Source organism: Zalophus californianus, chromosome 14 (genome assembly GCF_009762305.2).
Source record: "Zalophus californianus isolate mZalCal1 chromosome 14, mZalCal1.pri.v2, whole genome shotgun sequence".
Lineage (NCBI taxonomy): Eukaryota > Metazoa > Chordata > Mammalia > Carnivora > Otariidae > Zalophus > Zalophus californianus.
The window spans coordinates 7,460,244-7,483,720 of record NC_045608.1 but is presented as its reverse complement, the minus strand read 5'-3'; the positions used below and the strand labels follow the sequence as shown (position 1 = coordinate 7,483,720).

The following is a 23,477-nucleotide window of genomic DNA, read 5'->3' as shown; positions in this document are numbered from 1 at the left end:
ACAGAGGTGCTCTTGCCACACGTAAACTTTGGTTCTGGTGGAACCCTTGTCACTAAACTTGTTGGGGGCTTCTGGCAGCTCTGTCACCTGTCCTAGGTGTGTATCTGGCCCCGTCATCCCACGGTGGGTTCCTTGAATTAAGGAGCCGAGAGAGATCCTTTGTGACCTCCCACTTCTCCTGAGATGGCAGAGCCTGGTGCCAGGAATGGAGACCCGAGAGTCCAAACTGCTTGGTTTGGAGTCCCAACTTTCCTTCCGGGTGATTCCTCCGAGCCTCGATATTGTCAGGTGCACAGCCTCTGGCTCTCATTCCCAGTGTTAGGGGCAAGAAGTGACTTGACCTGACCTGTAGCCTGCAGGGGTCAGGGACCAGAGTTTGGAGGCTGTGGCAGGAATCTAGGGAATGATGGTGGCTTGGAATACAGTGGTGTGGAGGAGAGGGTGTTAATTTTTATCCTTAATGGAAACCGGTCACCCCGTTTCCTTCTCCTGGCTTGTGATTTTTCTCCTTACCCATAAACCTGCTTCTAGTAGCGGGGGTCCCTGGATGCGGTCCCCCAGGAGCTTAGGCTGTGGTGGGGGCAGGGGCGGGGACAGTGTGCTGATGTGGGTCTTAGGAGGGAAGACCCAGAAACACATGCCTGGCTTGGAGCCGGGATGTGGGGTCTCAGGGCATCCGTCTGGCTGGCTGCTGTCCAGGCTGTGCTTCCCTGTTGAGGCCTGGGGACCACCCTTGGGGCCAAGGCCACTGGGCATCCAGGTTTGTTCTTGCTCCCCCACCCCTGTTCCCCTTGCCCCCTCCCCCCCCCCCCCCGACTGCTCCAAATGGCGTTTGCCCCGAAGAGCACTGGGTGGTTATCACGCTGTCTTCTCCTGCCTTCCTTCCTCTGACCTCAGAGGCACTGCGGGGAGGACAGGGTGAGTCCCTGGGTGCCCTTGGTGAAGCCCCCTCAACCCCTGAGGAGGAAATGCCCTGCTGGCCTAAAGCCCGCCCTGCTGCCCAAGGGGTTGGGGTGGCCCAGTTCACTGGCTCCGTGGAGTTGGCAGCGGTGTGAGGCACAAAAGCTGGAGGACCCTGGGGCACAGTTCTCTTCATCCAGAGCAATCCTCTTTAATGGCAGCCCCTCTGTCCGCCCAGTCACACCAGGCACACCCTTCAGGGCATGCGGAGGCTTTTCACACGTGCTGTCTCACGTAATCCTCGTGACAGCCCAGAGACCGATGACCCTGTGTGGTCTAACAGATGGGGAGACAGAGGTGTAGAATGGTGAATGACTTGCCCAGCAGCCCCCAGCTATTAGATCTGGGGTGATCTGGAGCTCCTTCCCTTGACCCCAAGCTGAGCAGCCCCTGTGTCGCAGCTACTCCAAGGCCCGTGTCCACCACGAGGGGTGCGCAGGGTTCTGCCCCAGAAACCCCCTGGTAACGAGCTCTTCCTCATCTTCTGCAGGGAGAAGAAGTGGGTGACTGTGGGTGACACATCCCTGCGAATCTATAAGTGGGTCCCTGTGACAGAGCCAAAGGTGGACGATGTGAGTATGTGGGCCAAACCCCTGGGGTAGGGCCATCCATCCGTGCTCCCCGCACCGCAGGTAGAAGGTGCTGTCCACCACTGCCCACCAGTGTGCGACCCTGGGGCCAGGGCCACCTGGGAAGCAGAAGGACCAGCTTATGGCTGGAGAGGCTGCTGCACCTGGGTCCTCCTCACTCATAGTCTAGCCCCAGAGTTTGGCCCTCTGGGAGCTGGGAAGTGTCCCCTGCAGGTCATCCCTTCTGAGCTGAGAGCCCTATAGTTTGCCAGTGGGGACATGCCTTAGTGCAGAGCTGTCCCCTCCCTGGGGCCCTGGGCACCACGGTTTGGGTGTAGCGTACGCCCAGACAAGCAGACCCTCCCCCGTTGTTGTCACTGCTCCGGAGCCCCCAACCACCTGCCAGGTCTGTCGAGTTGACCCATTATCCCCTTTGGACAAGTGAGGACACAGGCTCAGAGAGGTGAAGCCACTTCCCCGGAATCACACAGCAAGTGCCGGGTCTGTTTGACTCCAGAACACATGCTCTCTTTGCTGTTGGAGAGCCTTCCGGTGGTTGGAGCTGCAGGCCACCCCAGAGCGACCCCAGAGCGAGAGGGCTTGGTGCACGGGAACACAGCCACGGCTGGGGCCCTGGGGCTGGGGGGCAGAGGGTGCTCCAGCCACTAGAAGGAGCGTCAGCAGCCGCGCCTGGTGTGGGGGAGGGCCTGCGGAAGCTGCTGCCCACATCATGGGTAGTTTTTCAGCTTCGTGGCTCCTGGGCCAGTTTACCCCCAAAGACCCCAGGTCAGCTACTCTTATTTCCAGTCAGCATCCAGAATGCTCCCACCTACAGACCTTGGCATGGACTGTCCTGCCCAGGGTGCCTTCCCTATTCATGTGAACCATCCAACCCCCCAGGAAGATGGCTCACGCTGAGCCACATGGACTGATGGCTCCATTTGCTTCTGGGGGGTCGTAGTCATGATTGCTGGGTTCCTAGGGGGCCATAAAGGCGAGGCTAAGCCTCCCCGCAGCTGTCTTCAGTTACCTGTCCCAGGTGTCCAGGCAGGGCTGAGGCTCCATTCTTGACCCTGTGATCACAAGCTCGTCTCTGGGTAGGTTGGTGCTCGGCGGAGAACGTCGGTGTGTATCACCCTTTCTGGTTCCGGCCTGGGCTCCTGGAGCCACCAGGGTTGCGTTCCTCGAGGCCCCAAGACCTAGCGCATCGCAGCCGTTGGTGCTGGCCGTCTCTAGAGGGGAGAGCAGGGTGCAGCCGGCTCCTCGAAGGCAGCTCCTGGCTCTGGCCCACATCTGTGCCTTGCACATCATTAGGTGTTGTATAAACGCCGGTTGCATTTGAGAAGACATGGTCCCTGCTCTCAAGGAATTTATAATCTCGTTGGGAAAGATAATTATAGAATAGCATGAAACAGACATCAGGGAAGTGCCAAAATGGATTGGGATCAAGGAGAAAGTGTAATATATGGGCTGTCGGGAAGGACAGGGCAGCTGCAGGCTGGGCAAAGAGAGGACAGGTGCCCCCCCCCGTTAACCTATGATGTCAGACAGGTGACCCCAACTTGCTGGGCCCTCGTTCCCTCTTTTGTGCTGTGGGGCAACAATAGGCAGCTCCCGGGGTTTCTGCAGCAGTGTAAAGGCGATGTGTCAAACAGAGAAAACTTAACCCGGGCCCCGCTGTGCGGACGGTGCTCTAAAAATGCTAATTTGCCATTGTCTCGGAGCCATGATGGACAATATGATGTTTCCCCCCACCCCCTTTCCCTCTAGGGCTGTGGGCCCCACCCCTGGCTGAGCATCCGATCCCCTGGGAACCGTGGAGAAATGCAGGTCCCTGGGCCCCACCCCAGACAGCTGAGTCGGAATCTCCGGTGGTTGTAGCCGGAGGGGTAGCTTTTTATTTTTCTAAACACCCAATTACAACATGGTTGCACCATTCCCCCCCCCCCTTTGGAACTCTAGCAAGTTTTTTCCTTTTAAATAGGGAAACCAATTTACAGAATTCAAATATTACTTTAAAAACATTTTTTTTTCCAATGAAGACAACTCACATGCCATAAAACTCACTCCTTTAAGGTATACAAGTTAGTGTTAGTGTATTTACTGTCATCTAGCCATCACTGCTATAATTCCAGAACATTTTCATTACCCCTAAAAGAAAGCTCACACCTGTTAGCCGTCACTCCCCCCCCCCCCCCCCCCCCCCCGCCTTCCCGGTCCTGGAATCCACCAATCAGCTTTCCATCTCTAGAGGTGTGCATATTCTTCAAATGCTACCTTTTTCAAATATGTATATATCTTTTTGTAAATCTGCTTCCTGTCCCTGTGTACGCCCCCACGCCACCCAGCTCCTTTCTCTGGAGGCGACCAGCATTTGTTTATCCTTCCAGAGACAGTGCCCACAAACACACGTGTGGATAGACATTCACGTGTCCTTTCTTTCCGTGAATAGTGGCCTTCCCTTCCCATGTTCCGCACCTTCCTTTTACGCATCCTGGAGATGACTGAGATATTCTAATATGCTGATATTTCTGTAGATCATTCCACGTTAGTATATGAAGAGCTGTCTTAGTCTCAGTAATTATTGCATTACGTTATGTTGAAAGAATATGCTGTAATTTAACAAGTCTTACCAGTGGACACAGGTCATTTCCAACATGATCCTATTCCATTTGTAAAAAAAACAAAACAGAACAAAAACAAATGGAACTGCACACAAAAAGCATCCTCTTCCCCACCCTTCCTCCTTGGGATTTCTCTCCTCACCTGGCCTTCCAGTGTTTTGCTGGGAGTCAGCTGACTACTCTAGGCAACCGTGGGGCCTACAGATAGTGGGAGTGTGCGACCTGTGTCGTCTCTGTCCCTCACCTGGCATCACTGTAGCTGTTGGCATGCCTGCTGGTGCTGGCCCCCCACACAAGGCAGGTTTATGCCCAGCCCCAGAATCCTCCCTTCGGCAGGTGAGGCCCCTAATGGGACGTGTTCAAATGCAGGCCAAGGAGAGCCCTCCGGAGCCTTGCAGGCTCCAAGATGAACCGGCCAAATAAAATATTCATATCACCCCCCGGGGGCTTGCTCACGCATGCACACACAATGTGGTGACTCGGTGTCTGCTCCATTTTCTCCTCCAGAAGAACAAGAACAAGAAAAAGGGCAAAGATGAGAAGTGTGGCTCTGAGGTGACCACGCCGGAGAACAGCTCCTCCCCGGGGATGATGGACATGCACGGTGAGCTCTCCTGCCCGGCCCTGGGCTGCGGCAGAGCACTCAGCTTTTGTTCTCACCAGCAGGTTTGTTCACATTCCAGGCAAGGGTAGGAGGGCTGGGCAGCACCAGGAGGCCTTCGTGCCCAGGAGAAGCCTCAGCAGAGGAGAAACTTCTCTGCCCAGCACAGCAGGCCAAGAAACGTAAAACAAGAAACAAGCCAGAGACATAAAACAAGACCTTCTCGAGCCCAGCGACACAAACCTTACGGGGGGAGGGGGACGCGACCTTTCAGCCCTGTGTGCGCTCAGGAACTTTTTGTGGGTCTACGATCTTTTCCCCTCCTAGGCCTGACCTACCGTGAAATTGACGCCGTTTTCCATTTCCTATTTCTCTTTGGCTGCTGGGAAACTCCAAACTGGATTTCCGCATCCCGTTTATCACTCTGGGACCCGGGGACCAGCGTTCCACAATGACATCCTACCTTCCTTTGCTGTCTTATTTCAAAAGTTACAACCAGTGTCCCCCTGATGGAATCCAGGCTGGAGACCTGCATTAGCCGGTCTGCGGTTTTGACATTGCTCGCGTGAGTTCCCCCTTTACCTCGTTAATGGATAGGAAAGGCACGCATCGTAAGGGTATGGCTTCATGATAGGTATACAGGTTCCATACATCCATACAGCCGGCCCAGGTCAAGACGGAAACGTGCCTGGCCATCCCCCTGGTGTCCCCTTCTGGTTGTCCTCATCCCTCCAAGGAGCACCGCTGCCCGGCTTCCGACCTGAGAGATTCCAACATGAAATTTATGCAACGTTGAGTTTCCGATGTTTATAAACTAGGAAATCTGCGTGTATGCTGTGCTTTGGGAAATCAGACCCAGAAACTCGGGGAGTGTGTTCCCCTCAAGGCAGCTGTAGCCATTGCTACAGGAGACTGTGGTCCCTCCAGGGCCACCTGCTTGGGCTGCCACTAGCAGAGCTGGTACCACTTGCTTTTTCCCATCTCTTGATCCCACTTTCAACGTCTTTGTTCTTTTGACCCTGCAGGCCTTTTGTACAGCATGGTGCTATTCGATAAATAAGCACATCGAAAAGGAATAGTGGATGGATCGCGTTTCTGCCCCTCTGGTTCCAGGGCTTTCTTGCTCTGGGGAAGGAGTGCCAGTGAACTTTTGCATTTGCCCAGGCTGACCAGTCTGGAAACACAGTCACAAGCTCTGAGGGCAGCGGGGGGGTCTTGCTTATTGCTGGGCTGGCTTCAGAAAGCACAGAGGGGTTTTACTGACAGCTGACGCGTCAGGAAAGCCCCTCGCTGGCCATACAGTCGCAGTTGAAACATGGAACACAATTGAACCAGGTATTGGAGCTGGGATGTGACCTGCCCCCCGGCATTGCTTAGATCCTCACTCTCTTGGGATTTGAGAAGGCCCTTGCCTGGCTCACAGGTGAGAGCCTTTTAGAGCAGAGGACAAGATCCCGCGTGGGTTCACATCTGGCTCCCTAGGACCCCCCCCCCAACCGGCTGTGTGATCCTGGGCTAGTTCCTTAGCATGTAACCATCAGATCTGTTTTCAGTCTGCCCAGTGGGAATGGTAATGCCCACTTCATAAGGTCCTTGTGAATATTAAATAAGATAACCCCCTCAAAGCCCTTGGCATGTTAGTAGCTGACGTTTAAGGCTGTCACAGTGTGCCAAAGCATCTTGCTAAGCCCATTTCATGCCTTACCTCATTCATCCTAAAAACAAGCCCCATTGTGCAGATTAGGAAATGAGGGCTCGGGGAGGTGGCACCCCAGGTTAGGAAGCTCATGGATGCCAGTGCTGGCCTTGAGGTCCTTTGGAGGCAGAATCCAAGTGTGTGGCCACCAGCCCGGGAGCCTCGCTCACGTTCTCAGTATCCTTTCCATCTTCGCACATGTGCAGCTGAGACCCTCCTCCAGCCGCAGGGCATAGATGTGTGCAAAGGCAAGGAAAGATGTGGGCCTGGACAGGATTATCTGCAAGACTCCCAGTGGGGTAGCGGGCATCTGCAGCCACCTCTTTCGAGTCTGAGATTCTATCAACATTGACTCGAATGTCAGGGTCACGTCGTTACCGGGTGACCAGGTTAGGCTCTGGCAACTAACTTGTTAAACATTAGCACTTGTTGTCATTAATTAACATAACTCTGTGCTGGGACCTGTGGGTTAGGCCTCTGCCTTTTACATACATGCACACACAGCTTGGTGTAGGAAGAAGGTTTAGATTTTCTTAAAAGGCAAATCAGGAGAGTGTGCTTTTTTTTTTTTTTTTTTTAAAGTCCCAGAATTCACAAGAGGATCTTGTGTGTAACTAGTACACTTAGAGTAAGATGCAGTTTACCTGGCAGGGATCGTGTGACTGCCTGGCACTTCCTTGGCAGGTTGAGTTTGGAGTTGGGTGGAGAAGCTTGAGCAAGGGGTTCTGCCGCTCAGAGCCTCAGTTTCCCCCTCTGGAAACGAGGGAGGTAACAGCACCTACTGGGCAGGTTGTCGGGAGGATGAAACAAGTGGTTGTAAGTGTTTTTGCCCAGGTGTCAGCATGAAGTAGGGCCCAGGATGTGTGGATGTGCTTCTCCGTGTCTCTTCCTTGCTATCTGTTTCACAAAAGTGGCCTTGGTCCCAAGTGCACAGCATGGCCCAGAAAAGCAGTGTGGTGGTGGTTTTCGAAATCACCACTTGGATATCTGCAACCTAACATGATTCTCTGCACGTACGACAGGGTCTAGCGCCAGGGGGTACGTGCCCCCGGACCCCCAGCCCTGCCACTGGCTCAACCATGAACGCAGTGCTCAAATTACTTCTCTTTTTTTCTCTGTATTATGAAAAATTTCATAATTGAGAACAGTAGGAAGACTAGTGTGATGAACTTCACACACCTGTCACCTAGGTTTTCACTCACATGCCATGTTTGCCTCATCTTTTTTTTTTTTTAATGTATTAAGTTTTTTAATTGAAATGCAATTTACATAGAAAAACCACATAGCTCTCGAGTGTTCGGTTCAGGGAATTTTGACAGTCGTAGGCAGCCTGTGCTGAACTGAAGTTTCCCTGCGTTGTGTTTTAAGTCCGTGGCTAAACCTTTCAGCACGTGTCACTAACAACATTTCTATACACCTGCCGTGCTGTTTTCACTCCTAACAGAAGTAACTGTTATTCCGTTGTATCTTCTAAATCCCAGACTATATTCTAAACTCAATTCCCCGGTTGTTCCAAAATGTCCCTTACGAGCTGGCACATTCAAAACAGAATCTAAATAATTTTCACATGTCCTTAATTTAGCTGTTAATTCTCTTAAATTTCTTTACAATAATTTTCCCTGCTTCTCTCTCCCTCCCTCCCTCTCCCTCCCTCTCCCTCCCTCTCCCTCCCTCTCCCTCCCTCTCCCTCCCTCTCCCTCCCTCTCCCTCCCTCTCTCTCCCTCTCTCTCTCTCTCTGTCTCTCTTATTTAATGGTTCTGACTTGAAGAGGCTGGGCCGATTGTGCTGTGGAATATCCTACTTTCCATTTACGTGTTCTCTCCCCCTTTTATTTTGTATCAAGTGGAAGTTGGTCTAGACACTTGATTAGATCAGTGGGACATTTTTGGTAATGCTGCCTCATGGACCGTGTTTCAGCCTTCGCGTTGCCACAGAGCCAGGTGCACAAATCTGGCTTCTTCACCCAGAATGAGGCCTCAGAGGCCCCCCAAAGACTTGAAACGTGGGAGGCCACCGTGTGTCGCTGGCTGCCCCCACACACAGGATGGAGCCAGAGGGGGACGTTCAGGCAGGCTTACGGAAGCCTTCTCCTTGCAGGACGTATGGAACGGCCCCAGGTGGCTCATCTCCAAGGTCTTGAGGGTGGGGAAGTGTCTCCTTCCCTGGGAGAGTGTCCTGTGGGGCTGCCGGCAGAGAGGCTTGGGGAGGCCAAGCCCCCAACCCGCCTTTCCTCAGTAGCTGGGGGATTTCACCCTGTGGTTCTCTTCTCCCCTGTGCAGATGATAACAGCAACCAGAGCTCCATAGCGGATGCCTCCCCGATCAAACAGGAGAACAGCAGTAACTCAAGCCCTGCTCCAGAGCCCAGCTCAGCCGTGCCCGGCGAAGGCACTGACGCTAAGGCAGACGAGACCCAGGCCGATGGGAAGGAGCTCCCTGGGGTGGAAGGTACGTGGCCGCAGGGGCTGGGCCTTTGTGCAGTCGGTTGACAGGTCTCTAGGAGGTCCAGCCACATGCCGACCCCTAGAAGGTCACAGTAGAAGAAAGGTAATGCCTAGATTAGCTCTAGTTTGGGGAAGGTAAGTTCCATGGAAAACTATAATAAGAAAGAGGAATGGCGAGTCTTGGTGAATTATGGGGAATGTTTCCATTTTAAATAAGGTGGCCAGGGAAGGCCTCACTGAGAAGGTGACATTAGAGCAAATTAGGCTAAAATTAGGTAAGGGAGCAAACCCTTTGGGAAAGGGGGAGAAAAGCACTGTAGGGAGAGGGAATGGGCAGTGCAAAGGCCCCGAGGCAGGAGTGTGCTTAGTGGCGCGGAAGGGCGGATGAGGGGTTCACAAAGTGAGATGAGGTCAGAAGAGGCAGGACCTTGAGTGTGGGGGGCTCTTAGGCCACTAAGCAGACCCTTGCTTCTGTGCCAAGGGAGACAGGAGCCATTGGGACTGAGTGCCATGGTCTGGAGGGTCACTTTGGTTGCTGTGATTGAGAACAGACAGATGGGCTAAGGCAGTCATCCAGATGGAGGAGGGTGGCGACTGTTGGGACCGGGTGGCAGCAGACGAGGTAGTCAGCGGCAGTCTGGCTGTGGAGGACATACGTGTACGTGGGTATGTGTGTGTTGGCTTATCTTTGTCTGTTTTGAGATCTCTGGATTCTTTTTTTTTTTTTTTTTAAACATTTTATTTATTTATTTTGATGGAGAGAGAGAGAGACAGCGAGAGAGGGAGCACAAGCAGGGGGAGTGGGAGAGGGAGAAGCAGGCTCCCCGCTGAGCAGGGAGCCCGACGCGGGGCTCGATCCCAGGACCCGGGGATCATGACCTGAGCCGAAGGCAGACGCTTAACGACGGAGCCACCCAGGCGCCCCGAGATCTCTGGATTCTTGTAAAAGAAAGTTTTGAAACATACAGAAAAATAAATAGGGTACTCTCCCATATATGTCAGCTGAGTTCGGCGGTTGTTGGTCTGTTTGGCTTTGTCTGTAAATATTTGGGGGGAGGGCATTTGAAGGTAACTTATAAATCTTAGAGCATTTCATCCCTGAACACTTCAGCACACGTCTCTTAAAAATAAGAATGTTTTCTTACCTGATCACAGGTACCGTCATTACACTTAAGAAGATGGGTCTGTAGTTCTTGCTTGTCTGGTATCTGGTAGTTTGAAGGTCCAAGGTGGGGTATGTGTTGACAGGTGGTACCTGGGCTGAGCAGGGACCTGGCATCTGAGGGGATGTCCTGGCCAGCATTTGTGAAGGGAGGAGAGGGGGAAGAGGGCTGGCCCGGGGTGGAGGCCAGGCTTCCCTGTGCTTGGGGAGGGACTGGCTCGGGTCTTCTCGGGAGGAAGGCCTCTCTGTGCTGTGGTATCACTTCGAACCCCTTTCCATTCCCTTTGACACGCTTTCCCACACCTGCGGCCTGTGTGAGACTGCTTCCTGCCCCCCAAGCACTCAGAGGGAAGCAGTGGGGGATGGACACCAAAACTGAGAACGAGACTCCCCAGAGGTCACAGACAGACTAGATCCAGCCTGGGGCGTGTGGATGTGGCCACTGGCCTGGTGCTATTTTTATTTTTAATTTGAATTGGATGTCAGAATTTTAAAATTAAACAATTCACTTAAAAGAAGATTGATTTCCACCTTCTTTTGAGAAAATCAGAAGACTGGGCAATACTGGGTCTGCTTTTCCATGGAGCAGCAACCGGTTAAAGCAGAGATGTGGTTGCCCTTCCAGGGAGGGTGCGTGAGCCTGCGTTTGCTAGTCACCACACTCCCTGCCACTCCCTATTGTCTTCCTGACACTGAGCCCAAGAGTCGTGGCCCCATGTCCCTCCGTGATCACTGTTGCTTTCTCTATTACTCATTTAAAGGAAAAAGTACATTGTTTTTTTTTAACCTATTTCTCTATCAAAAGTGGAAAAGTAGAAGTCTGAGAGGTTGGGAGAATCTGTATTTTTTTGAAGAACAGAAGAATATTCCTTCAGATTTTTTTTTTCCTTACCTGTGTCTGAGTTGAACAGCCCCCATGACTCATTCACGGCACTGCCTGGCCCTTAAAGGGGCTTTTGAGTTTGTGGTCAGTGCTGTGTTAGTAGGAAAAAGGAGCCTAGGGGGCTCAGGAAAGGCTTCCTGCTGCCTGACGTGGGCTCGAAGGCTGAGCAGAGATAGGAGGGAAATGAGCAATGCAAGCAGAAGGGACCAGGGGCAGTGCTTGGGGACATGTGGGGGAAGGGGCGAGCCAGCCAGGCACGAGGGTCTCAGGTGCTCAGTGTGGCACCCCCTGTCCGAGCCGGATGCGGAAGCCCTTGTGCCAGGTAGGCCTGTGGGCGGGGCACGGTGGGGGGGGGCAGGTGACCCCACACACGGGGAACAATGCCGGCATCAGGACGAAGACCGGACGGCCCCCCAGTCAGAACCTCGAGTGTTCTCCCTACCCCAGGAGGACCTCTGTTGAGTCTAGTGTGGTGGCCCTAGAAGAATCTAGATGAGATTATAACCTCCTTTTTTTAGAATACTTCCCTTAACAATCACCATGGAGATTGTTCCATGTTAGAACGTACAGGTTTGTTCCATTCTCTTTACCAGCTTTGTACTATTCAGTGGTACGAACATGTCATCATTTATTCAAATAGTCCCCACGTTGATAATCATACAGGTTTTTTCCCCACACATGATCCAGCAGGGAGTCTTGTCCTCACATCTTTATGTGAAGGATAGAGGGACTGTGTATTTAGTCAGAGACGCGGGCATTTAAAATTGGGGAAGATCCCACCGTTTTCCTTCAGAGATGTGGTAGGCAAGGCTTGTCAACCTCAGCGTGGCTGGCATTTGGGGCCAGATGCGTCTCGCCTTGCGGGGCCATCCTGTGTGGGGTGGCATGTTGAGAGGCCTCCCTGGCTTCTCCCCACAGCGGCCCCCAGCACCGTCCCGCTCCTGTGGCTTTGTGGGCAGTGGGCGGTGGGACCAGGGCAGGATGAACCGTCACGTCTGGGCTGACACTTGCTAGCCGTGTGGCCTTGGGCTGGCAGCATCCCCTCCTATGAGCCTTTCTGTTTCCTTATTTATAAAGTGAGACAGATGAAAGTTGCCTCCCTCACCCAGTCCCCGAAAGGAGTGGGGCGGAAAGGAAGCAAAAGTGCTCACCCAAGCCTGAGCCTGACGTGAGCGAGGGGAGGTCACGCACACCTGCCGGTCCAGGTGTGCACACATCCTGGCTTCTTTCCCATCCTTTGTGCTTTCTCCCTCATGTCTCCCATGTCTGGGGGCTGTATCTCCTTTCCCTAAAAGCCAGTGAAAGCGCAGTTGCAGAAATTGCTTCTTGGGTTGTTGCTTCCGGAATTGGTAACTACAACACCCTGCCCCCCTCCCTCCCCCCCCACCACCAAAAGCTTTACCCGTCCAGGCGGACACTACACCAGGGTCCTCTTCTGATGACCCCAGGCCACTGGGCCCACACAGTTGCCCAGCATCGCTCGAGGGAGGGGGGTGCCTGCCACGGTTGAGGGGAGCCCCCATGGGAAAGGCATGAAGGCCTCCCAGGTGGGTATGTACAGCCTGCGGGATGGGGTGGGTTAGTCACCAGCTGTTGACCTTGCTTTGAACTTGTTTACTGCTGAGTGAGTTCAGGGAATGACATAATGTCCAAACTCACTGGACTAAATTTAGGCCCTAGGAAAATAATTTCCCCTGGGCGAGTTCCAGCACCAGCACTAGGAGAATCAGGCCGCTGCACCAAGCCCTTGCACGCTCTGTGAGCTTTAAGGCCAGTTCCTGCTGAGCTCTCAGGCCGGGCAGGGGGTCAGTATGACTCTCGGGGTGGCTGGCCATGATTTCTGAACCTCCCTGTCCAGTCTGCAGAGCTCAGTGTGTAGGGCAGAAAGGGGAGGCCAGAGGAGGGCAATAACAATTCAGAGTTTGCTAAAGCAAACGTCTGTTACAAACTAGAACATAACATTAACATGGATTTCTTTCCTTTTTAAAAAACTGAGATGAAATTCACCTTTGTCCAGTTCCAAAACATTTCCATCGCCCCCAGAGGAAACTCTGTACCCATAAACTGTCGCTCCCCCCTTCCCCCTCACCCTAACCCCCGGCAGCTGCCAGTCTGATTTCTGTCTGTATGGATTTACCTGTTCTGGATGTTTCATATACGTGGCGTGTAATATGTGGCCTTTTGTGTCTGGTTTCTTTCACTCGGGATCATGTTTTCGAGGTTCTTCCACCTGATAGCAAGTGCCATTCCTTCCCTCCTATCTGTGAGTCAGTAATACTTTGCTCTGTGGATTGCGTGGATGCACCACGTTTTGTCATTTGATTCATTTGTTAATTTATATTTGGGCTGTTTCCATCTCTTGGCTGTTAGGAATAGTACTGCCGTGAACATTCATGTACACGTACCAGTTTGAGGACCTATTTGCTCTTCCTTTGGGTCTCTACCTAGTGGTGGAAGAGCTGGACTGTACAGGGATTCCGTGTTTGACTTAACATAATAGGGGCGCCTGGCTGGATCCGTTGGTCGGTAGAGCGTGTGACTCTTGATCTCAGGGTCGTGAGTTGGAGTCCCGCATTGGGTGTAGAAATTAATTAAATTTTTTTAAAAAGTAAAACAAAATATTAAAGAACTGTCAGGTTGGTGGGGAGTGTGGTCCTATGCCCTGGTAGTTTCTCCCCCCTGGGGTTATTTTGTTACTTGAGTACTTCCCCTGCCCTTTCCCCTGTCCCTTTAAGGCCTCACCAAGACTCCACAGCGTGGCTGTTGTCAACCGGGAAGACTTTTAGGGCTCCCAGAGGAAACAAGTGGCAGAGGCATGACAGGAACTCAGGTCTATTTCTAAACCCTGGGTCCTCCCAGGTACCAGGTTGTAGGCAGAGCCCAGCCCTGGAGAGGGCGGGCCCCCTGAGCCTCCCCGCAGCAGCCGGAACACCCAAGCTCAGGCCCTGGCAGAGTGGTGGGACTCCGGGTGCTGCCCTCAGGATATCAGGGCTGCTGGTTTGGGGAGGCAGAGTATGTGTTAAAGAGCAGCTCACCTGGGATGGACATGCTGGGAGGGCAGCCTCCTTGGGAGAGGTGGGGTCTTCCACCTCCTTCCTGCCCTTCTCCCCAGCCCTCTGCTCCCCACTGGTTTCAGGTCATGGAGTGCTGCCGACTTGCGTGCCTGCTTTAAAACTTAAGCCTGGATATATATATATATATATATATTTTTTTTTTTTTTTTTTTCTGCCTCAGAAACCCCAGAAAGTGAGGCATTCTTGAGTCTTCTAGTGCCCTTTGAAAAAATCAGGGTGACGGATGTTGTTGGGGCCTTGAGTGCAAGCCAAGTGGGGCCCTGGGCAAGATGCTGCTCCCACCGTGAGTTCTGTGGCTCGGTGCCCAAAATAACCTCCTCTCCCACAGCCGTACCGCCTCGCCTCATACAGCCGGATACGGCCTGCAACCCCCTTCTGCTAAAGGACTGCGCTGGGGAGGGGAGGAGGGAGACCGATGCATAAGAAGCAGCCCGAATCATTGGCAAAACAGGATTCATAAATAAGTGATTGCTGGATGGAAGCCGTGCAGCCATCTTGTACACTCTTGTATTCAGAGAATTTTTAAAGACATGAAAAATTTTTCCAAAATTCTGTGTGATCTCTATTTGGGGAGAGCAGAGAATTATATGCATGTGGGGGGGGGAAACATCTGGAGAGATGAAAATAAATCCTCTGAAATGTTAGTGGGTTGGTAGTTGTGGGTGGGGTGAGGTAATCAGTGATTCTGACTTTATTTTTTCCCGTATTTTCTGTTTCTGTGCAATCATCAGTCATTGCTCTGATGGTCAGGAAAACACCCACATTATTAAGAGAAAAGTCTACAAAGGGGCAGGTCCCTCGGCCAGCTCCCCAGGCCAGCGCCCCAGGTGGAGAACGCAGGCTCTGGAATGGAAAAGGGAGGAGTCAGCAGCCATGATGGTTGGGATGCGTCGTGCCCACTAGAGGGCGCCAGGTGCACGCGGCACAAAGCATGTAGCATTCCCTAAGATGTCCTCTTAGGGCACATGGCAGGTAGTGGGTGTGCAGGCAAGGGTTGGAGGCCCCAGGGCCAGCGTGGGGCCTGGCCGCTTCAGACAACCTCATGAAAAACTAAGAGGCTTCCCAAGCGCCCCGGCTCACTGCAGGCCCGACAGACCGCCTGGCCACAAAACTCCCCAGTTCCAGGTATTTTTAGTAATTGGTCCATCTGGCTCCACATCTCACGTGTCTGAAAACAGCTTCTGTCATCTTGCTTTCCCTCAGATGCTTCTGACGAGCAGAATTCGCAGTCTTCAATGGAAAACTCGATGAACAGTTCAGAGAAAGGTGAACGGCAGCCATCTGGAGACGCGGGTCTAGCTGCAGAGATGTCCGCAATCTCTCAGGTACCTCGATCGAGGTCTCAGAGGGGCGGCCAGATCAGCCGGGAGCCCGCTGGGGTGTCGGGGGTACGTTGAAAGGGGTTTTGTTACTTTGTTTTGTGGTTTTCTCCTCGGAAGATTGGCACTTCCCTGCATTCACTGAGCGGGAGTCGTGAGTGTCCTGGGGCCCAGCCCTCAAGGAGGAGGGTGTAGGAAAAGGAGGCGGCCTTTATCCCAGCCTCGGCTTTGTCACTTTGTTTACTCAGGTCCACAAAAGCCTTGCCTGCTCTAGTGACCCCAAGTCAACTTCCTTTAGCGCGGGGACTGTAAGTCTTCAGAATCCTAAATGCCGGATGAATCATCCTTTGGAATTTTGCAGCTGACCGCACCGCCCCCTTGCTTGGACCCCGTTCTGGGTCATCCCTGTTTGTCAGCATCTGGTCCGAATCAGTGCAGGAGCAGGTGGCCGGTGGCTAGGAACAAACATCCTGGGTTCGAATCCCAGCTCCTTCACTTAGCATAACCGAGCCTCCTTGTCCACAGCTACCGGAATGGGATCACAGAACTGTCTTGGGGCCAGGGCGCAGATGGGATGAGAGAATGTGGCGAACACACTCGGTGTGGAGCTGGACACGGGAATGCCTCAGATGCCATCACTGTGATTTTTCACTGTCAACCCTCTGTGCCCACCTAAGCTGAGTGGGGACTCCGAGGTATCAGAACTTGAACTAGTAAAACTACTGTCCAGTACCTCCGGAGGAAGTAGCAGCAGAAAGATTGGAAGGGGCCAGGGTGCAGCAGGACTTGGTCTGCGCTTTGCAGGGCCGTAATCCCCCAAGGGAAAGTGCCTTCTGGACTCTAATGTCTATAACCCCTTGGATCTGTAGCCCCCTCCTCCCGCAGAACACACCTCAAATGCCCAAAGACACAAAAGGAGTGTTGACGGGAGATGTGAGCCACAACCTAAGTTTGCCAAAAGGGGACTGGTTCAATTAATCGGGGGTCCTGGATAAGACAGACTGGTACGGAGCTGTTAAAAAGAGTGTGGCTGACCCAGGTACAGACAGACAAGAAAGAAATATCCTCCCAATGTGAAATGAGAAAAGCAAGACCTAGAACCTCAGGCATAGCTGGAGCCCATTAGATTAAAAATCAAAGCTTCCTGAACAGTGTGTAAAACCAGAATGTCTGCTGGGGTCTCCTGGCCTTCTGAACTCAGTGGAGGAAAGGTTAGCTTGAACCTTTGATCCGTACCCTGGGGGCATCTAGTGCTCTTCCTCCCTGCTCCCCCCCCATGTCTGAAAGGTGCAGGGGTCTTCCATCTCACAAGCCCCCCACCTCCACTGCCATTCCTGGGGGATCCAGGCCTGGAATGAGGCCTCTTCCGCTGTTCTCAGGCACACGTGGACACATACTCGTCCACAGAGCTCTGAAGTTTGTGAGCAAGGTGGAGGATGCGTTACAATTAAGCAAGCAACTAGACACTGACATTTGGCTGTTCCTGTGTTAAAAAAAAAAAAAAAAAAAAAGCTTCCCCAACCGCCTGACAAGAGCAGTACTTTGACTCTTGTCCCCTGTTCGGCTGTCCTTAGCTCCTGGCTCCTCTCTTTTGCTCCCTTTTCCCCTTCTCGTCCACTCCCAAGCTCACATGCCTTCCTCCCATCCAACTGTTCTGCAGAACCAAAGAACCTTCTCCCCAGGGGGACCCGGCATCCTCTGAAGGCACAGTACCTGCTTTTTCTGGTGTCTGTATCAGGCTTTTACTGCTTACACAGAGGCAGCTCTTCCGGCCTCCCTGCGGTGCCCGCTCTCAGCATCTGCCACGTGAAACTCCCACGCAGCCCACCTCAGGGCCTGGGGGCTCCATTCAACATACGTCGTGTACCCACTGTGGACCGGGTGCTGTGTCAGATACTAGGGACCCAGGGTGAGCCAGAGATGGGGTCCCTCCCTGCCCGCAGGAGGCTCACCATGACACAGTCAGGGCATCGCAGGCACGGGCGGATTACAAGGTCACAACATGTGTTGCAGAAGAACCCGAGTTCTTCTTCAGGCAAGGAGACCTGACGGTAGAGCATTCTTTGGACTGGCGTAGGCAGAGGACCGGGCAGTGAATGGGAATTTGAAGGCTGAGAAACTACGGCCACAAGGGCAGGCTTTCTGGGCTGGGCCTGGAGACAGGAGTGAGCCCGAGGAACAAAAGGGGAAGCCGCAGTGGCTGGGGCCCTAGTGGACAGGGAAGAGAACAGCCGGACGAGGCGCAGGTAGGCCTGCGCTGGGTGCTGGGCCTTCTCGGCCTGGTACGGAGTCGGGGTCTTGCTCTGGAGTCAGTGGGAAAGTAGCAACGGGCTTTATGTTCTGGATATGACTGCTGTTTGGGGATTTCTTGGACGGTGTGGAGGGCTGTGTAAGGAGGCCGCAGAGCAGAATGCTGCTTTGTCTGGGCAGGTGAGGGTTCGGGTGCAGACGGTGCAAGCACGGCACCGGGTGGAGGTGGCGGACCCTTCTTGGGCCGGACAGAAACCAAGGGTATTTGGAGACGGAGTTGGTGGGACTAGTAGGTGGGGTGTGAGGCCATCAGGGTACCCTCAGCTTGATCCTGAGCAGGTGTGGTGTCATCGACAGACTGGGGGCGGGGGGCGGTCAAGGTGGGTAGTCGTTAGCTGGTCTCGGGCAGTGGGTCAGTTTGGAGATGGCTGAGTGGGAAAGTCAGAGTTGGGGGGGTGAGTACCGGACCTTTCTGCGCCGTGGGACTTAGGAGTGTGGTCACAACTATGGCTCTTTTCCCCAGAATAACACACATGTGCATTCAGCAAATGCTGAGTATCAGGAGGAGCCCCTTGACCACATGGCAAGGTTGGACGAGATCTCTGAGCTTGGAGAGGTCGACGTGGAAGTTGTGCACAAATGACTACCCTGGCGATTAATGACAGACCGGAAGGCTGATAATGGGGAGACCCTCCCTGGCTGGTGTGGGGCAGGGGACGGGGGAGCTTAGAGGTAGAGGCACAGGGGGCAGTGTGCTCGGAAGACCCGGAGGGAAACCACCGTGGTGGGGACAGGCGGGGCCCAGGTGACACGGGGCCGCGGGGTCAGAACTGCGGGTTTGAACCACAGAGGCCGGTCCTCCATTTCTTCCTGGGTTGACCTTCAGACTCACGTCTGGCCTAAACTGCCCTCCTGGTGCGGTAACCTGTGTCCTCTTCTCTTCTCCCCCAAGGATTTGGAAGGAGTGCCACCCTCGAAGAAGATGAAACTGGAGGCCTCGCAACAGAACTCTGAAGAGATGTAGACACTATGTTCAGTCCTGCTGTCCATGTTTCACGGGAGATCCCTCTGCAGGCTGAATCCTAGAACAACTTCACCTGAGCAATTCCTCTCGGGTGCAGACAGGACTACTAACTTTCCAAGTTTACCAAGTGCAAATCCAAGAAAACCCAGAACAGCGTAACTTCTCAGACACTGAAGAACTTTCTGCTGTGAAGCAAAACACTCGAGTGTTGAAGGGACTGTCCTTGGGAAGATGGGGTTGACAGCTCAGGAGTGTCTGCACACTGTCTCTGAAGCCAAGATTACATTTGTGTTGCTGCTGTATTGTTTTGTGTCCCCCCCCCTCCCCAACTTCTGTATTTAACGATATAAGCTATTCGAGGGTGGTACCGATCAGGGAATCGGTTTTCGTCGGGGCTTTTCACTGTTCGCCCGATTCCTCCCGCTTTCTTTTTTTGTGCCTTGTGCCCTTGAGGTGACCTCTGGCATGTTTTCCTGGTTGTTTTGCATCTCCCTTTGCAAAGTGCCCTCAGTTTTGTCCAGGCAGCTGGTGCCACCGTCCTCACACCTCTCTCCTCCCTGACCCGGGACTTCAGCTGGAGCGGAGCAGGCAGGGAGGAGGGGGCCCCGAGGCCTCGCAAGGGCAGGACCTCCTCGGCCGCCCGATTTGCAGCTGCAGGGGTGTCGGGCAAGCCCTGGGCCCTGGGCCCCAAGTCCGAGGAGCCTTGGATGTCGGGGCACTGCCGCCAAGGGCTGGCTTCTGGATGTGCTCTCTCACTTCCTCGGGGCATCTGGGGCCGGCGTTTCGAAGGCCACCGCGGTGGCCCAGACGGACACGCGGAGCCCTTCAATTGCTCTGGCACTTGCACCCTCCCCGCACCACACGGCTTTCTCCCACACCTCCGAAGATGAAGTGGCTTCTGTGGCTGACTGCAGGATTGTCTCCTTAGGACGGGAAAAGGGCTGAGGAGGCTGGGAGCAGATAGCAGGAAGAGCTGGTGCTGAACTTGCTGTCGTGCGATGTTGCCTGGATTTCAAATCCGCAGTAACCTGCTACCCTCTGCCTCCCCCCACCACCACCACCACCACTCGGCAACCCCCCCCATCCCCGCCCCCGGGGGAGGCAAGATTGCAAAGTGTTCCTGACGCTCAGAGCCAACAGTCTGATGGCCTCTCGCTCCCAGGATGCACTCACAGTCCCCACGGGGGGGGGAGCAGACCCTGAGGATTGGGCCTCAAAGGCCAGAAGCAAGGCACCAAGGAGTGGGATGCTCTACACTCCTCCAGAAAGGGGTGATCGAGTCCTCTCTCCTCGCCTCCGTCCCCTGCCTGTGCTGGGACACCTTCCTCTCACTAAAATGGAGATACCCCCTTGGATGAACTGCCTGATTGTTTGGTTCTGAGGCCTGGTTTGCTCTTAATTCCTAAATGGACTCCTCGGACCTTAACCCTTTTCCTGAGCTTTCTTTACTGCACTGGAGTTCCAACTCCCTTTGAGTTGAGTGAGGGGGTGGGTGGGTTGGGGGAGAGGGTTGTTTTGTTTTGTGGTTTTTTGTTTTGTTTTGTTTTCGTTTTTGTTTTGCTGATTGGTGCATATTCAGGTACCACCTTTGATACCTTTGACGTGTGGATCTCTCTCCTGACCACCATGGAAAGTGTCTGCCAGTTTCTAAGTTTCTGAGGGTGAGGCTCTTTCTTGTTTTTAAGGGAGCCAATCTATTTCCTGCACTTCAAGAAGAATCAAAATGTTCCTGAATTTCAAATACCTCATGCAAAAATGTCTCCTGAAATAAGGGAAAAAAACAAAAAACAAACTTTGAAAATCTTAATGTTGAAGTTCGCAATGCCGAAAGGTTTCTGTCTTAAAAAAAAAAAAGTCCTTATCAATTTTGCCCCTCAGGCAGTCAGCTCTGTGCAGAACTGTGTTCTGCGTTACCTCTCAGCATATCTCAAGGCGGCTTTACCTCCAGATCCTCTAGAGCTAGAGTAACTTTTTTTTCTTTGCAGCGAAACTCCATTTTGATGAAAGATGAATTTGGATATTTATTTCCTTTCTTTTTGGGAAATGAGAGGTTAGAACCAAGACAGCTGAAGGAGAATCACACACATCCACAGAAACGGCACGTCGGCTGGGGGTCCCTCCCCTGCCACCGCGGGGGCCCCTTCCGGTTGCGGTGGCCTCTCTGGACCCAGGCAAAGGGAGTCAACACGGTTGAGGATGAAGACGACATCCGCGACACCGAGGCTGTCATTTGTTTTTCTCTGAAGTGCCTGAAGGTAGGAAGGGGCCCGTGGCCGGGACCGACTGGGCCCCCCCCCCCCCCAGCTGCTGAGGCCACACCAGGCAAAGCACCAGCGGCCCTGTACTCATCACTGGCCAGGAAGGCCTTCCACGCGGGACAGTGAGACTACAAAAATCCAGATGTGCTTCCTTCCCCTATGCAGTCCGCTCCTCGGAGCCACTGTCCCCCACCCACCCTGTGCCCCTCGCCCCCCTCCCACCACAGAATCTAAGACCTTTCAGCCGGCCGAGCCAGGGGCGGGGGGGTGGGGGTGGGGTGGGGGGTGGCGCTCAGCAAATGCCTTCCGTGGCCACCACATGGCCTAAAGGGCTCCCAGGGCAACCTTGCTCCCCGCCACATGTGAAGTCGGGGGAGCTTCGGCTACACATTCCATGAAGTGCTGGCACTTACACCCGGAACCCGGAAGGCGGTGGGCCCGTTTATAGGGTGGTGGCCTCCCATTACCAACGATGTCATGGTTTGGAATGTTCATTATCGCCAAGGACCCGGTTAGAGGTATAAAGACCTTTTTTTCACCGTTACCTAATTTTTTTTTCCTCTTATGTTTGGGTTTTTTGTTGGTTGTTTTTTTTTTTTTTTTTGGTGTGTTGTACAGCAGTATAATTTTTCACTTATTTATTCCATCAAGTAGATATGGTTTGTACAATGTACAATGGTTCCATTTCAGAAAATAAAAAAAATTCAAATCATGAACACCATGTGATTTTGTAGCATTATAACAGAGCGTAAATCTGATGGATGGTGAGAAGGTCCTGCACCGGCGCGTCTGGCCTCTCCTGTGTAGCCCTGACTTTGTGTAGGACACTGAGCTCCTTGCAGGCAGGGACTCCCACGGTCATGTTAGCTGCTGTCATGAAGCACCGGCTGGGTACTGTGGGCAGGGGATGTGGGACCACCCTGTTGAGGTGAGAACACAGCCCTAGAGGCATAGCCAGGCAGAGCCCTCCTGGAAAGGCCACGCCTGCTCCCTGGTCAAGCGTACCAGCTTGCCATGTCCCTGACTTTGGGAGGCTGTGACTCATGGCCGGGATTCCGAAGGGTCAGCCCAGAGGTAGAGTGTAACTTTGTCTTGTCTTAATTAAGTGACTTGTGGCCAGGCCAGAGCCAGAGCCTTCCCAGGGCCCTTTCCCCTCCCAGCAGCTGGGGCGCTTCTCTCCCTCAGCTCAGACTCCCTCTCCAGAGTAGACTAGTTTCTTTTTCTCTGGTCTGTCTCACTGCCTTGTCTTCCACCTGAAACCTGAACGTGGCTGAGCCACCTGCAAGGGGGTGGGGGTGGGGTGGTGAGATTATTGTTTTAGCCAGGCCTGCCAAGACTCACCATGCTGACCCACCTGGAGGCAAATGTTCTCTCCTTTGTTTTGTCTGCCTCTCCTCCCCACCCCCCTTCCTTTTTAACATGTTCTAGTGTTTTTCCCAGGATTGATTGCTCAGCGAAATAAACTCCTGTCGGAACTCCTGATAGAGAAAGTTTAACGTGACAAAACAGAAATCATAGGAGCCTTGTTTGCTCAACCAAAAATATGCTTCAGCTCACACCCTTTGGCTCCCTCCTTTGATGTCTTCCCTGTGTGTCTACATCTCTGTCCTGGATGAAGTTCCTTCCAGACTTGTCTCCCTGGATCCACCGCCTCCAACCCCTCCCCCCCAATTATGTTTCTCAGTCATTCTCTCACTCTCTGTGTCTCTCTTGGCTTCTCTGTTGCTTTCAGTTTCCTGTCCGTCTGTGGAGCTGACTTCCGCTCATGCCCATTAATAGAGGAGTGGTCATGCCAATAGGTAGAAATGTAGGCTTTGTGGGTATTCCTGTGAGCATCGTGGGTGTGCTGGGCCCGGGGCAGCAGTGACTCAAGCTTGAGCCTTTCCCTCCAGGCAAAGAAATGAGCCAGTGTGCCAGGATGGCCAACACAGTTTGGAATTAGGGGAGGTGCATTTTGATGAGGAGGTGGCGTCAGGAAGGCTTCTAGGCGGAGGGAGCCCAGGCATGGGGCTAAGAAGCTCGTTTTTCCTTGTTGATGCTAAGGAGAAGGCTGGAGGTTTCTGAGCCAGGACTCTGCTGGACTGGGGATAGTATTTCCAGGGAATGGCATGGATTGGAAAAAGCCAGACTGGAGTTGGGGGCAAAGCAACTAGGGAACCGGGGCAATAGGCCAAGCAGGAGGCCAGGAGTTGGCAAAAGGCCGAGTGCTCCCAGGCAATCAGTACTACAGCCTGGTGGGTGGAGTCAGGTGGGCTGGGAGAGGCAGGTAGGGAAATTCAGGTCCAGATCTCAGCCCAGACTAAGCCAACAGGGGTCACGGAGGCCCACAGTCAAGACTAAGGAGGGATTGTAGACCTTAAAGGCCAAGTCTAATCATCCCCCTTTCTCTGGGTGGGAAATGCTTTATTTCCCTCCAGAGGCTCATTAATAGACACCTTGCTGTTTGCCGGTTGCATTCCCCTCTCCTGCCAGTAGGGGTCACCCCTGCCCACTCAGTCCCAGGGGCAGCCAGGTGATGCAGGCTGGTACTATCAGCAGGATCCCTCCTGGGGCCACGGCTGGTTCAGGGATGATCACATGGGCCAGCGTGGCCCAGTGAGAGTCAGCCCTGGGA

The 23,477-nt window shown here is 53.4% G+C and overlaps 1 protein-coding gene and 1 long non-coding RNA gene across 4 annotated transcripts in view; one reads left to right on the top strand and one right to left on the bottom strand.

Annotated features, from left to right (window-relative positions):
• Positions 1 to 22,412, top strand: part of BCL7A (BAF chromatin remodeling complex subunit BCL7A) — a 28,179-nt gene extending 5,767 nt beyond the window's left edge. Inside the window, exons 2-7 of one of the 3 annotated variants that reach the window (XM_035723999.1) lie at positions 1,451 to 1,532; positions 4,661 to 4,757; positions 8,730 to 8,897; positions 15,216 to 15,337; positions 15,857 to 16,026; positions 18,534 to 22,412. In XM_035723999.1, the coding sequence (XP_035579892.1) occupies positions 1,451 to 1,532; positions 4,661 to 4,757; positions 8,730 to 8,897; positions 15,216 to 15,337; positions 15,857 to 16,012 (625 nt within the window). In that variant the 3' untranslated portion in view covers positions 16,013 to 16,026; positions 18,534 to 22,412. Of the gene's footprint in view, positions 1 to 1,450; positions 1,533 to 4,660; positions 4,758 to 8,729; positions 8,898 to 15,215; positions 15,401 to 15,856; positions 16,027 to 18,533 lie in introns of all 3 variants that reach the window. The other 2 variants (XM_035724000.1, XM_035724001.1) reach the window with 2 other exon arrangements.
• On the bottom strand, positions 1,101 to 11,400 carry LOC118356281. Its single transcript, XR_004819603.1, has 5 exons — positions 10,948 to 11,400; positions 10,039 to 10,101; positions 5,337 to 5,514; positions 2,560 to 2,761; positions 1,101 to 1,236 (listed from the first exon to the last, which is right to left on the bottom strand). It is a non-coding gene; the product is annotated as an uncharacterized LOC118356281 (long non-coding RNA).
• Positions 22,413 to 23,477: the final 1,065 nt, after the last annotated feature.